Raw genomic sequence first — 15,395 nt, 5'->3', positions numbered from 1 at the left:
TGAATATTCTGTATTTTGTTTATCTGTTAATGCACTTTTGGGCTGTTTCCACATCTTGACCTCGTGAACAGCACTGCTATGATGCAAACTTATTTTTAAATGGTTCAGAAAAAAAGCCATGTATGTATGTGTATGTATGTGTGTGTGTGTGTGTGTGTGTATACACACGCATGCCTACATGCACTTATGCCCTTGCATGCATGCGCATAAGTAAATATAAAAGAAAATAAAGCAAATGTAGTAAAATATTAACATTTGAAGAATTTTGGGGAAGGTTGTAAGGGTATCCGGGAATTCTTCATACCATTCTTTCCATTTCTGTAATTCTGAAATTATGTCCAAAATTTTAAAAAGTTAATAATTGGGAAAGAAAAGTCTGCCTTCTGAAAACATAGGAAACCAAGAACTCTTGTATAATACTGGTGGGGGTGTGAACTATTAGAATCAATTTAAAGGAGAACAATTTGGCAATACCATGTAATGAGGAAAATAAACATAGCCTATAAACTAGTAATTCCACTTCCAGATATATAAGTAGGTACTTTTTTAAACCATGGAATTATGAGCCACGTACAACAAATTTAGTGAGGGGGAAAAATCAGCACTTAAAAATGTGAAGGGGAATAAAAAAGAAAAAAAATCAGAATCTCACAGTGCAGCTTAAGAATTATTTTGTGAAATCTTTTTTAACAGAGATGAATTTCAAAAACCCATGGGTGTGTTTCTGTATAGACTCAGAACATCTCTAAAAGGAAGACAAGAAATTAGTTACCATGGTTGCCTCCAGGAAAGGAAACTGCATGACTAAGACAGGGAAGAAGGGAGGTTCACCTTGTGCTGTACTCATTTGTGCCTTTCAATTTGATACACATACTAATAGCATCTATCTTAAAAAATAGTTTAAAAAACTATGTATGGAATACTTATATTTTTTTAAAAAAAGAGATTTTTTAAATATTTATTTATTTTTTTTTAGTTTTTCGGTGGACACATCTTTATTTTACTTTTATATGGTGCTGAGGATTGAACCCAGCGCCCCGCGCATGCCAGGCGAGCGTGCTACCGCTTGAGCCACATCCCCAGCCCTGGAATACTTATATTTTTGAAACACAAAATTTGTACATGCTTAACAGAAAATGTTATAGATTATATCAATTTGTGACTATATCCAATAATGTTTAAATTTTTCATCAGTATATATTATTTGTATAATGAAAAAGTTAAAAAAGAAAACATCTTCACAATAGATAAATGTGAAGGCTAAATAAGATGTTTACATTTTTATTATTAAAGTTTTATTAGAAAAAATAATTTTTTTCATGTTGTAGAAAGGATTTGATATTTTATAATTTTTTAAATTTTGAAAATGTTAAAATTTATTAATAATAGTTAACATCATAGTTAATTCAACTGTTTCTTTATTGTAGATAGTGACAATATCTTCACAAGACTGCATGCTCATATAATTTTTTTTAAATGCCAAACATTTAAGTTCTTTTTCTTAGCAAGAGATTTTTTTAATACTTAGGAATCTACTAAATATTCTTCTTAGCATACACTGTGTTAACTTTTCCTCCTAAAGAATCCTCTTATATGAATAATATTATTCCTGAGTAATATTGAATATTAAAAGCATATTCACTGAAAGAAGATAGAAATTTTTTTCTAGTCATGCCTCAAATATTCTGAATATTTTTTGCTTTGACTTGCATTAAAAAAAAAAAACAAGCTTTTATAGATAAAAAGCAAATATGGAGAGCTGGCAGTCCAAAGGATTATCTTCTCTGTTTTTTGGGTTTGTGTACTGGGTATTGAACTCAGGGGTATTCGACCACTGAGCCACATCCCCGGCTCTTGTATTTTATCTAGAGACAAGTTCTCACTGAGTTGCTTAGCATCTCACAGTTGCTGAGGTTGGCTTTGAACTCGCAATTCTCATGTCTCAGCCTCCTGAGCCACTGGGATAACAAGCGTGCGCCATCGTGCCTGGCATCTTCTCTCTTTTTATAAAATTAAAACAATTATAGGGCTGCGGATGTGGTTCAAGTGGTAGCGCGCTCGCCTGGCATGCGTGCGGCCCGGGTTCGATCCTCAGCACCACATACAAACAAAGATGTTGTGTCCGCCAAATACTAAAAAAATAAATATTAAAAAATTCTCTCTCTCTCTACCTCTATCTCTCTCACTCTCTCTTTAAAAAAAAAAAAACAATTATAAATGGAGTCTAAAGGAAAACATTTCACCATAAGAAAGATGTTTTAAGAAATGAATGGGGGCTGGGGTTGTGGCTCAGAGGTAGAGTGCTTGCCTGCCACACGTGAGGCACTGGGTTCAATCCTCAGCAACACATAAAAATAAAATAAAGACATTGCATCCATCTATAACTAAAAAATTTTTTTAAATAAAATAAAATAAATGAATGGGATGGGTGTGCTGACACAGGCCTGAAATCCCAGTGACTCAGGAGGCTAAGGTAGGAGGATTGCAACTTTAAGGTCAGCCTCAGCAATTTAGCGAAGACCTAAGCAACTTAACAAAAGCCTGTCTCCGGATAAAACACAAAAAGGGTTGGGGATGTAGCTCAATAGTACAGCACCATGGGTTCCATCCCAGAAAAAAATTAATCAAATAGACAAAAAAAGTCTTTATAATTCCTGAACTGTAAAATAGTTATGCTACAGAAACAGAGAAACTTTACAGTATAGGGTCTTAAATAAGCCTCTCTTGATTTCTGTCTATTTTCTGGAAGTAAAGTTTGCATTCAGGTGATAGTTAAAAATTAAGATTAATAACTGCATTTCCTGGAAGTTTCTTCAAAAATAAACTAAACTCACAGGATAACTATTGACCTTTAATCAGAACAAAACAAAACAAAACAAAAAGCATCTACCTCTTAGTTAATCTGTTGGGTCTGAGGCTACAAAATACTAACATATACTTTTCTTCATCCCGGGACACCAGTCTGAGCAGGGTATACAGCATGAGCTATGTCGGAGGCCTTAAAGCTGACAGTGAAGCCACAATGTCAGAAGAGCCAGTGGCAAGCAATTCTTATTCCTGCATTCTGTTTATCTTCCATAGTCCCTTATACTTCAAGTTGGAAAAGACTGCTGGAAGGGATGAAAAGAACTACAGCGGTCCCTTATCCTAGGGAATATGTTCCACCTCAAAACCCCCAGTGGACGCCTGATATCTTAAGTAGTACCAATCTCTATGTGTATGGTTTTCATATATATATACATATATATCTCGTAAAGTTGAAAATTCACCTTTTCAAATAAAGGATAGCGTTTACAGCTTCTCTTTGGTTTATTCAAATTGCCAGCATCACTACTCTTACGCTCTATGGCCATTATCAAATAAAATAAAGCTTACTTGGACACAAGCACTGTGATACTGGGATTACCTGATAGCCCTAATGGCAACCAAGCAACTAACGGGTGGATAGCGACACAGCATGGTTACACTGGACAAAAGGATGATTCATGCCCCAGGCAAGACTGGAGCAGGACTGCAAATGGCATGCAATTCAAAATGTATACATTATCTATTTCTGGAATCTTTTGTTCAAAATTTACAGATCACAGTTTGTTGTGGGTAACTGAAACTGTAGAAAGTGATACCACAGATAAAGAGGGACAACTGTATAGGGAAGAAAACATGGAGAAAGTTAGAACACAGGGCTAGGGGCGAGGCTCAGAGGTAGAGTGTGTGAGGCCTTGAGTTCAATCCCTGGCATCAAAAAAAAAAAAAAAAAAAAAAAAAAACGGAAAGGAAAGAAATAAAGAAAGTTGTAATACAATAGTCCAGAACAACTTAAGAGGAGCAGGATCTAGCAGCAAACTCCCACTAGTGGGCTACTGCAGTTTTAATCACTACCATTCTGGGAACTGACTCCCATATTTTTTCTTGGCTCATCTTCGTTCTTTTCCACTTGTTACTCTTACCTGTTCCTATCTTCCCTAGCTTTGCCTAGTTGTTAAAAAAAAAAAAAAAAAAGGTCAAGATCTAACCTACATCTCAACAGTGTCCTCCTCTGCTTCATTTTTCTATTATGGAATCTCCTCCTTCCAGGGGAAGGCTTTATGTCATTTCAAAGCAATCTGCAATGGTTAGTATTCTAAAGTGACTGACTCATAGCCAGAAGTGGCTGGAAATCCTTTGACCTACTAAAAGAAAGGGAAAACTATAAAAAGGGCTATATCTACTTACCTCGAACTTGCTTTTTGATTTCTTTGGCAGAATCCAGCCATGTCTGTAAAAAGAGAAAAGGCATTCACACAGAGCCACAACACACATAAACAACAGAGTCCTCGGAAGCAGGATCACTGACCATCTTGGAAGAGTGCCTCCACATCAGCCTGCATCTCCCCTGACGGGCTTTGCATTGATTTTACAAAACATAATGATGTTCAGCAAAGTAAGACTCAGAAGCTGGGCTTAAATCCAAGCTCCACTACATTCTAACTGAGTAACTTTACCATCTCCAGGCCTCATTCCCTCATTTGTAAAATGAGATATTAGAGTAACACCCACCTCACAGAGTTAGGAAGATTAAATGAGCTAATATATGGAAATCTCTTAGTAAACATTAAGTATGAAATAAACACTTGCTATTTATATTATTCGGTCAAGTCTAGAGAAGATTCTACAACCAGAATCAATTCACATTATCCAAATCTTATTTTCCCTTCCAACCCTGACCTTTGTCTCGTTCAAGTTTTCTACATCAGCACAACATCTGTTACATGGTTCATACCCAGTTAATGTTCACAGGATAATAGGGCCATTAGGTTCTGCCTGACTACTCTTGCCCACACTAATCTTTCCCTCACTGTTCTCCCTGTCAAGGGTCCAAACATCACCAGGACAGGCTCCATAGCCCATGGTAGACCATGTAAAATAATGGCACTTGAAAAGAGCCTTTCCATTAACATCTTTCATAGGAACCTTTGAGAAATGTTTAAAGTCAAAAATCACTAAATTTCTAGAATTATTTAAAACATTTTTACAGAATGAAGATACAAATGGAAGAGTACGTTGGCTGAGGGTATAGTTCAGCTGGGTGTCATGGTATACCTGTAATCTCAACTACTCAGCAACTTGAGGAAGGAGGATGGCAAGTTTGAGGCCAGCCTGAGCAACTTAGATCCTGTATCAAAATAAAATTAAAAAGGGCTGGGGAAGGCTGGGACTATACAGTGTCAGAGTGACTGCCTGTTACGTGTGAGGCACTGGGTTCGATCTTTAGCATCACATAAAATAAAATAAAGGCATGCTGTCCATCTACAATTAAAGAAAACAAAACAAACAAACAAACAAAAAGAGGGCTTGGGGAGTAGTTTAGTAATAGGGTACTTGCCTAGCATGAGTGAAGACCCTGAGTTCAACCCCCAGCACCAGAAAAAAAGCAAAATAAAACCTTCTGGAGATAACAAGAATTGACGTGAACAAGAACAGTTACTTTTTTACTAAAATTATTTAACTCCAGTATTTTATTTAGCAAACAAATATTGGAGGAATGATTCAATGTAGTTGGCAGTGTGGTTTCAAAAAAAAAAAAAAAGATTATAAAAAGAGTGCTTGTTCTTTAGGAGCTGTCATTTTAATGTGAGACATGAACAATGAGCAATCGATTTGTTCCAGGTGTGGCCATTACTATGACAGTGCCATGACAGAGCTGAGAGTACACTGAGATCACAGAGAATGCGCACCAGCATGGACTGGAAGGCAGTCAGGAAATGTTTCTCCAATAGAGTGTCTAGGGGATCTAAACTGAGTCTTGACAAACAGGAGGTATCCAGGCAAAAAAGAAAAAAAGGTAATGAGAAAGCCACTGAAGTATAAAAAAGAACATGATTATTTCTGAACTGCCATATGTAGCTCCCCACAGCTTGAGCTCAGAGGTAAAGAGACGCAAAACTGAAAAGGAAAGTAAGGGCCAGATCAGGGAAGGCACCTTACTCCGTGCTAGGAATATGGACTCCATCAAGTTCTGGGCAAGCAGGAGCCATTAGAGGATTTAAAATAAAGGAGTAGCATGAATTAGAGGAAGCATGCCTAGAGACAGGGAGACCAAATAAGAGGCTGTTGTGCAGGATGATAATTGTGGTCCAGCAGAGTATAATGGTTCAGGGAACATGCTTTGAAATCAGTCTTGAATTATAACCTTGCCTTAACCTCTCCACCATTTATTAGCTATATAAACTTACCTAAGATAATCTTTCTGAGCCTCAATTTTTTCATATGTGTACTTGGTACAAACTACCCTCCTCATGGAGTTATTGTGGAATAAACTATTATACACACATATCAAATATATATACATATATATGACATAATCAATACTCTATAAATGGCACTGATACAGCTTAGCAAAATGGTGCGATGAGATCAAGTCTATGGGACAGAGAACAGAGTCCCTGAGTTCATCAAAAAAGAAGAAGAAGAAAGAAAAGAAAAATAGAAGAGAATGTTAGAGGAAAGAGACAGAACTTAATTTATAAAATGATGAAATATTGAGAAGACAGTTATAGAATTATATTTTACCAGGTATCTTAAGCTGTCCCTTAAAATAACAATTCTGGACAATCTGGTTTCTATTTAAATATTCATCCACACGGAAAATGGGAGGCAAAAGAAGAACAAATGCTATTAAATTGAATGTAGTCTTAATTTAAAATTTTCATTATTTATAAGAAGAACCTAAGTTTTTTGTTTGTTATTGTTACTGGGGATTAACTGTGGGACATTTTACTACTGAGTTACAACCTCAATCCTTTGGCTCAAAGAGCTTTTGTTTTTTGCTTACAGACAGGATTAGGAGGAAGGGTAAATAATGTGAGTGATTTTCCCCCCAAGAGAAAAATCCTCAATTGATTCATAAATAATTTTAGGCAGAAATAAAATAATGGAAGTATCTATTTAACTCATATAACTTGATTCATAGTCACAAAAATCTCTCAGAGCAGAGTTTGCTTCCTGATCGCTTTTCCTTTTCTCTGCTCAGACTCAGTAGGGCAACTGGCCTATTATCATGCAGTACGTAGGAGAGCAGCAAGTTCAAACCACTCCCTGTGAGGAAAAAGCCACTTCAATAAACTTTCCGCCCAGCTCAAGGTACTAGATTGAAAACAAAACACAGATTCAGAAGCTTTTAAAGGAGAGAAGCTACATATCCAAGGATAAACCTTTTCATATACAAAAAGAAGACACCAGAGATTAGAAATGGAAAGAGGATACCAGTATTTCTTCTCATTATAATAGTTCGCATTTTTTTCCAACACTTGAACTAATTCTGTAGGTAGAAACCAAGAAAGGAAGAAAGAACAAAGAAACAATAAAGTAATTTAAAATCAAGGAACAAAGAATAAAAAGAAAATCACTTAGGATGGGGGAGCAGGCAAAGAGCTGAAGGAGTAAACTGTGCAAGACGAAAGCCATTCTGATTTTATATGCTTCATTTTTCTCATTTGTAAAATTAGTGGGATGGTTAGGCATGGTGGTGCACGTCTGTGATCCAAGCTACTCCAAGACAAAGTCAGAGGATTGTGAGTTTAAGTCCAGCCTAGAGAACTTGGCAAGATCATCTAAAAAAAAAGGGGGTGGTGGTGGTGCTGGGGGTATAGCTCAGTGGTAAAGTGCCCCTGAGTTCCCTACAGTGAAAACAAAACTAGGGGGATGAGACCAAAAGGCTTTATGGCTCTAGTACCTTCTGTATTTCTAATGACCAAAAATTTAGATATTGTCTTACAAGACTACATACTTTACAGATTTAGTCACTTCATTAATATGTATATTCTTCTAGAGAGGGTATTTTCTAGAAACTTGGCTTATTGACAATAGATATAGGGAATGACAGTGTTAGACAAAAATCATGTAGGGCATTTTTTGGAATGAGTTCCGGTACCATAGGCCCCCAAAGATCAGACCAAAATGGAGTCACTCCTGCTAAATGTCAGGTAATCAAACTGAAATCTGAAGGAAGAAGTTATATCCTCAAACAGATCAGTTTTTCTTGAAATCAAGATTCTAGTCTGAGTTCACTTTTAAAAAAACGTCCCCTTGGTTTTCACCCTTACAAAAGTAACCTGATGCCCACTGTTTCCCTCCCACACACACACACTGTTCTGTTTCCTTATCCCACCCTATAAAACCCACTTCCCTGCCCAGTGGAAGCCCTCAATCTATTCTGCAGGATGGGGCTGCCCTATTCATGAACTATTCATCAAAGTCAATTCTATCTTTAAATTAACCAATTAAAGTCAATTAAATCTCTAAATTAGTCATAATTTTGTCTTTTTCCAATAGCTAAGACGAAGTCCCATAATCTGGCTAGATACCATCAATTTTAAGTAAGAAGCATAATATTCTTCAGTACACACCCTTCCTAAGAAAAGATTAGGTAGTTTATTCAACCTGAAGGGTGCTCCAGAATGCATTTCCAGATTAGGATCAACAAATTATTAAGTGGAGGCCTTGGTTTGTTTGTAATTTTTTTTTTTTAAAGAGAGAGTGGAAAAGAGAGAGAGAGAGAGAGAGAGAATTTTTTTAATATTTATTTTTTAGTTCTCGGCAGACACAACATCTTTGTTTGTATGTGGTGCTGAGGATCGAACCCGGGCCGCACGCATGCCAGGCGAGCGCGCTACTGCTTGAGCCACATCCCCAGCCCGTTTGTAATTTAATTGTAAAATAATACTACTATCATAATATCAATGGGAATGACATGGCTCCCCGATTGCCTGGAAGCCTCACAGCCAGCCCGGTAATCTAGTGTTAGTACTAGTGCTAGTCAATAGTGTTAGTACCTTTCCAAACCCTAATTAACATAAATTTTGGACCAATAGCATTTACCCTATATAAACCCCTAGAATAGCACACTCAGGCAGCAACCCTAATTGGGTCCCCTCTCACCCAAAAGAGTTTTGTTTCTATTCATACTTCAATAAATCCTACTCTTATTCTCACTTTTCTTGGTCTATGGATTTCACTCTTCAAATTCCAGACAAGAACCCAGAAAGAATAAATTGGCAGTGAGCTACTAGGGTCTGCTGCAACACTGGAGGGCATAGCCCACCATTAAAAGCTGCAATACCTTTGTCAGCACACAGACCCCACCTGTCAGCAGAAGTGGAGAAACTCCTTTTTTTTTATTGAGCACTTACTACATGCAAGGCTATTCTGCATGCTTTCATAAAGATTATCTCATCATCATTCCTATTTTATCAATGAGAGGTATGAATAATTTACCTAACTCCCAACTAGTAAGGACAAAGCTGTAGTCTAAAGTTAACAATATGGGACTGGGATTGTGGCTCAGCAGTAGAGCACTCGCCTAGCATAACCAGACCCGGGTTCAATCCTCAGCACCACATAAAAATAAAGGCATTGTGTTGTGTCCATCTACACCTAAAAAATAAACATTAAAAAAAATAAAGTGTAACAATATGTTTCAATTAATTTATTGAATGTCTGCCATATTCAGGGCAGGCAATGTGCTGGGCACCTATTTTCTTGAGATAATCACAACCCAGTGAAGAATATAAACAACAGCCGAAACAATGGATGAAAACCGACCCACACTAAGATGCAGAAATGTGAAATCTCATAACTCTGGAGCAGGAGATCCTAGTAGCTTGGTTCTATAAGGGCTTGGGGGGAAAGGGACCAAAAGTTATGCAGAAGGATCAAGAAACAGAAAGGTTCTGACCATGGTCCTGCTGGATATCCTTTAAGGACCTGATTTACACCACAGACTGACAATGTGCTGACTATAATAAGCCCTTCATTCCTAGGATCACTTGCCCACAGATCTCCCTGGAAAGGTCTTATAGCTATCAGGGAAATTTAAGGTAGATTGTCCGCCGCGCGAACAGCACGCTAGCTTCATACTAGAGGTTGGAAGCATATTAGTTAACTAGTGAGATCAAAATAAACACACAAACTCAATTTACCTTTTTCTTTGACCAGGTCTGAGACGGCCCTTCCTCTGGCTCCTGCCTCGAGCCACCCGGTGGGGCAGCGAGGCTTACTCAGGACTAGCAGGAGAGAGAGAGAGCACGCCAGGGAGTGGCCTTTTATTGGGGAACAAGAAATTCAGGGAAAAATTCCATCCAATGAAGGTTGAGGGGGACAGCATTCCAAGGTCAGGGTCAGTGACTGGTCTCAGGGTCAATGGTCAGTCACACCCCCACACGGATGAGCTCTGGCACCTAGAGAGGGTGGGGATTAGTTCCCACACAGTTTAGCCAGAACGCCTCACACCCAATCAGGGAGGTGCCCAATCACTTGCGAGAATGGCTTCCCACAAGATTGTGATTCAGAGATATCACCTTTCTTTTTCCAGAAATACTTTATGAGGGATATTTCCTTACATAGGCAGGTTTGCACTTTGCTCTTCAGCTTTTATATTCGATATTTTAAAAAACACTTTACACATAAACATATAAATAAAATAATTTAATATTTGCTTATTAAAAACTAGGATAGTAGAAACTGCTATAAAGAAAACTTTCCACAGGACAGAGTATGGACAACACCAATAATGGTAAAAAGTTTTCAATGAAACTGAAAAATTTTATCCCAATATGGACCCCAGAAACTCAACAGCAGAATTTCTTCTGCTGAAACCCTTAGATGAGCTAGCTTCTAGAAACGTGATTCACAGAAAATTTATTTCCAGCAGTGACTTTATTTACTGGGCAAGTTATGGAATTCTTAATTATTCTCAAATGAACCTTTTTTTCCCCCTACAATATAACAATACTCAATTTCTAGACATCAAAATTCTCATTAAGCGAATGTAAGATAAATATTTTTCAGAGTATTTCCCCAGATTCTTGGTAGAATTTTTTAGCTTACAGCTGCAGAAAGTTTTTCACTGTAGTTTTGGGATATTGTTTTATTTTTAAAATTAATTTCAATGTTCCTTTGCTAGTGAGAAATAGTTTTAATAAAAGCATGTTTGATCCTTTAAGGAGACAAAGTAAAGGTTAAGTTCTTAAGGAACAATATTAACCTAGTACTTGCTGGTAGACACAATTCTTCTGCTACAATCAACAGTTGTTCACAGGAGGAACAAACTTTTGCAAATTTAGAGGGAGCTACTAGGACTAAATACTTTTACTTAGGCAAATTGTCATTCTACTTCTAGTTTGCACTAACCTAAATAACCTAATCAATAGGATTTACAGTTGTTCAACGCTGCTGCCCCTCAACTATTTTTTTTTTTTTTTTTTTTTGGTACCAGGGATTGAACCCAAGGACACTTAACCACTGAGCGACACCTCCAGCCTTTTGTTTTTAGACAAGGTCTCAGCTAAATTGCTGAGGCTGGCTTCGAACCTATAATCCTCCTGACTCAGCCTTCTGAGCCAATGGAATTACAGGAGTGCAGCACCATGCCTAGCTTCAGTTTTTCTTAATAATTTGAAATCATCTTGGAAAAAGAACCAACATTTTATAAAAGCTGCTCTCCAGGACTCCTCCAAACCCTGAGCAGCTCTCTAGATTCTTCTATACTCTATTCCTCACCTCTAGTGTTCAGCCAGCCTAGCTGGCTCTCAGTTCCTCAAACGTTACTCTCGATCGTAGGTCTTTACGCAGCCATTCTGTCATTTCACTTGCCCATTTTATCCTTTAGATTTTGGCTTGAGTATCCCCTCCCCAGAGAAAACTTCCCCGGCCATAACTCCATGACGTCCTGTACTTCCTTTAGTATAACAGTCATCACACCAGGAATCAATGTCATCTTCACTCTGAACTGGAAGCTCCAGAGGGCAGGGACTATGTCTTCCTTATTCACAGCTCTATTTACAGTATCAAGTACAGCACATGCAACCACTTGTTAAAAACCGGACTTAAGTTTTCATCAGTAGATTTTAAGCAAAAGATTTGCAACTTCAATTAATTGGCGCAGGAAATTCAAGCGTTCTGAGGTAAATGCCTGCCTTTTAACCTTTCTTCCCTCCTCCGTGAATGGGTGTTGTCACCCATTCTTCTCCTTTCGACACAAGTTAACAACCGGTTTCCTTTAAGATTGGGGAAAATGTCAGACTCGTTACATGATTCTTTTAATAATATTAAGAGTTTATTCTCTTCAATAACATTGCTTGTAAATTATGTATCATAATTACATCCATTCAACAAATATTTATTATAAACTTCCTATGAATCAGATACAATACTAATTGCATAATATATGAAGTTACTGGCATCTGTTTGCTTGCAAATTAGGGCATATACCTCTTTACTTTCCCTACTATTTAAAAATATATGATAGATACTTTCTCTCAATGATTAAAGAACACACTAGCAATAGTATTTGCTTTGAAGGTAATTATAGAAGGAAAATCTGAGAAACTAGAACAGACTAAGTGCACTTAGAGAGACAGGTGTAACTACATTCTTAACAACAGTAACAACAAAGAATTCAAATAATTTGTCAGCTTCTTACACTGCTTGCAGTCTCCTTACCTTAGAGCTTACGCTATCCCAAATGGCTAGACCAAAGTAGTCTTCCTCCAAAAGATTGAGGTGTTCACATACTCTTTTAAGCAAATCTTGTCCTTTAGCATGTTTCTGCAATAAACAACATATTTTAGTTGAGGTTTCTTTTTTCTTTTTTTTTTTTTCAGGGGGGCTACCAGGAATTGAACTCAGGGGCACTCGACCACTGAGCCACATCCCCAGCCCTATTTTGTATTTTATTTAGGGACAGGGTCTCACTGCTTAGTGCCTCACTTTTGCTGAGGCTGGCTTTGGATTCACAATCCTCCTGTCTCAGCCTCCGGAGCAGCTGGGAGGCTTGCCCGGCTGAGGTTTCCTCTTAACCTTGTACTTATCACCAAATGAAATAAACTGTTACTTTTTACTTTCCTCTTTTACCTTTGGTTATTAAATTTCAGGTGGCCACACATTCTCATAGAACAGTATGATTTAAATTACTGTCTTTCAATTCATCAGCTTACATAGGCAACACAAGAATAGTACTTTGGACACAGTTTCAATGCAAAGCTACCTTTCCTCTACCTTCCACCCCCCATCTCCATCATAAACATACATTCTTTATTTGGGGAGCAATAATTCCTGAAACATACCGTGGGCCAGTGCCAGTCCCTGCAACCAGCTGAATCAACTGTCAGGCTGTGGAAATCCTTAGACCATCATTTTCAGAACAAATGTCCCAAGAGAAATATAACATAAAATTCTAGATAGCCTACAGACACTACCTGTTGGAACAGGTCTTTCGGTAGTGCTACAAATCATTTTAATATTTATTTACCTACAACGTCAAACAACTCCCAAGTACTTGGTACTTATGCTCCCATTTATAGGAAGGAAAGGCCCTAACTTAGAGGCTGTGATTTAGAGGTAAAACGTCCTAACTCCTTTATTCACTAGCTTAAAAACTAAGCAGCTTCAACTAACCTGAGCCATTGCAACTAATACTAGCCTTCTTATCTATAAAATTATAAGAATATTCATACCTGTCCTACCTATTCACAGAAATTGTTGAAAAAAATTGGACATGCTAATGCCTTCTGAGAAATATATAAAAATATTTCTAAAAATTAAAATCAGTGTTGGGGATGGAATCCAGGGCTTTGTGAATGTTGGGCAACTGCTCTATCACTGAGCTACACTGCCAGCCCTAGGAATCTTTTTAGGCCACATAGATGACACATTCTCCACTTAATGAGTTATTTCAAATGACTATTAGTAATTCATACAAATGTTCATTCACCTCATTCTTAACCCATTTCTATCTCATCATTCTTTTCTTTTTCCTCCTGCATTCACTACAAATGTCAGAAGATGAGTTGAATATTCTTCATATATAGGTCCCTAATTCCCTTATTCTTAATTTTAAAATCCAGTTCTAAAAATTAAAAGTGTTTTTGGGATCGAAGGGGGCACTAAAGTTTTTGGAGGAAATTCTGACTGAAGCTATAAAGAAGCTACTTATGGTCTTCATTTATCCATCTTAGGATGAATCTTCATACATTTCACTATAGAAATATATTTAAGCCCTGCAGACACAGCTACAGACCCTATTGGGTGTATTGCAAAATTTGTGAAATATGCAGAATACATACTTATCACCTTTCTAAATTTCAATCTATTCTGAATTCTGAAACACATCTGTTCCCAAGGGTTATAAGTACAAGGACCTATATCCAGATCTTGGACTGAATAAGAATGAATGAATGTGGAATAGTTTTCCTATCTCTACGCTAGCTAGTGGCAAGAAGCAGAAAAAGTAAACTCTGGGTCTCTCCTAGGTTTCCCGGTGCAGTAGCTATCTTCAAAGGCAAAAGTACATTTTTCTTGATTTCCTTTTCAAAACTTGGAGAGAGAATACCTATTACTAAATATAACATAATATTTTAGAGTTTGTATTTGGATATATTTGCTTTTGCACAAAATTCAATTTAGAAATAATCTGTTGTATACATAAGATTTAAGAAAATGTGAACAGCATGTTTTATTCATAAAAGCTATTAGTAACAATCACAATAATTGCTCATAGTTCAAGCATATCATAATTGGCAATTACTGCTCTAGTTTTAAAAGTTAGTTAATAGATGCTGTATTTTAACTTGTCCTGAAGGAGCAAAAGAGAAACTGAATAACTCTGACATTTTAATTCAATAATGATTCAATTAATTATTCTTTCATAAAATATTAGGAATTTTAAGAAATGGTTTATTTGATCTACATTTTTATATGCTATCTTATGGCACTAAAGACATACATTAGATAAAGATTAAGATTTAGGTCTGGGAACAGAAATGTTACAAACAGAATTTTTTTGACAAACATAGGGAGACCTGGATCTAATATCAGAAATTGAGGCTATCTTGGGAAACCTAGTCATCAAAAAGAACTCTATAATAACAAATACATCTGTTTTAAAACCAAAAAATAGAGCACATTTTATTGCAAAAGTAACACATGCTTAAGTAACAAGATAGAGAAAGAAATTGGAGAAATAAGATTCACTCATAATCTTCTCACACCCTCATCTCCAGATAATCACTATTAACATTTCAATTCACAGAAATAGTCATCAGACCCAGCCACATCGATGTTTATAAGCAGGTCAATTCACAATAGCTAAGCTATGGAACCAACCCTTCAACAGATGAATGGATAAAGAAAACATAGTATATAAACACAATGGAATATTACTCAGCCATAAAGAAGAATATTATGGTATTTGCTGGTAAATGGATGGAACTGGAGACTATCATGCTAAGTGAAATAAGCCAATCCCAAAAAACCAAAGGTTCTCTCTGATATGCGGATGCTAACACTCAATGGGGAGTGGGGCAAAGAATAGAAGTTCATCAGATTAGATAAAGAGGAATGAAGGGAAGGGAGGGGAGATA

At 37.0% G+C, this 15,395-nt stretch overlaps 1 protein-coding gene across 10 annotated transcripts in view; it reads right to left on the bottom strand.

The window, feature by feature from the left end:
• The window catches only part of Epb41 (erythrocyte membrane protein band 4.1), a 155,550-nt gene that overhangs the window by 78,745 nt on the left and 61,410 nt on the right, over nt 1–15,395 (bottom strand). For all 10 annotated transcript variants that reach the window (XM_071617551.1, XM_071617546.1, XM_071617545.1 and 7 more), the window contains exons 4-5: nt 12,478–12,582; nt 4,213–4,255 (exon numbers count right to left, since the gene is read on the bottom strand). In XM_071617551.1, coding sequence (XP_071473652.1) covers nt 4,213–4,255; nt 12,478–12,582 — 148 coding nt within the window. The remainder of the gene's footprint in view (nt 1–4,212; nt 4,256–12,477; nt 12,583–15,395) is intronic.

Source organism: Marmota flaviventris, chromosome 10, assembly GCF_047511675.1.
Source record: "Marmota flaviventris isolate mMarFla1 chromosome 10, mMarFla1.hap1, whole genome shotgun sequence".
Taxonomy (NCBI): Eukaryota; Metazoa; Chordata; class Mammalia; order Rodentia; family Sciuridae; genus Marmota; species Marmota flaviventris.
This window is presented reverse-complemented; position numbering and strand designations above follow the sequence as displayed.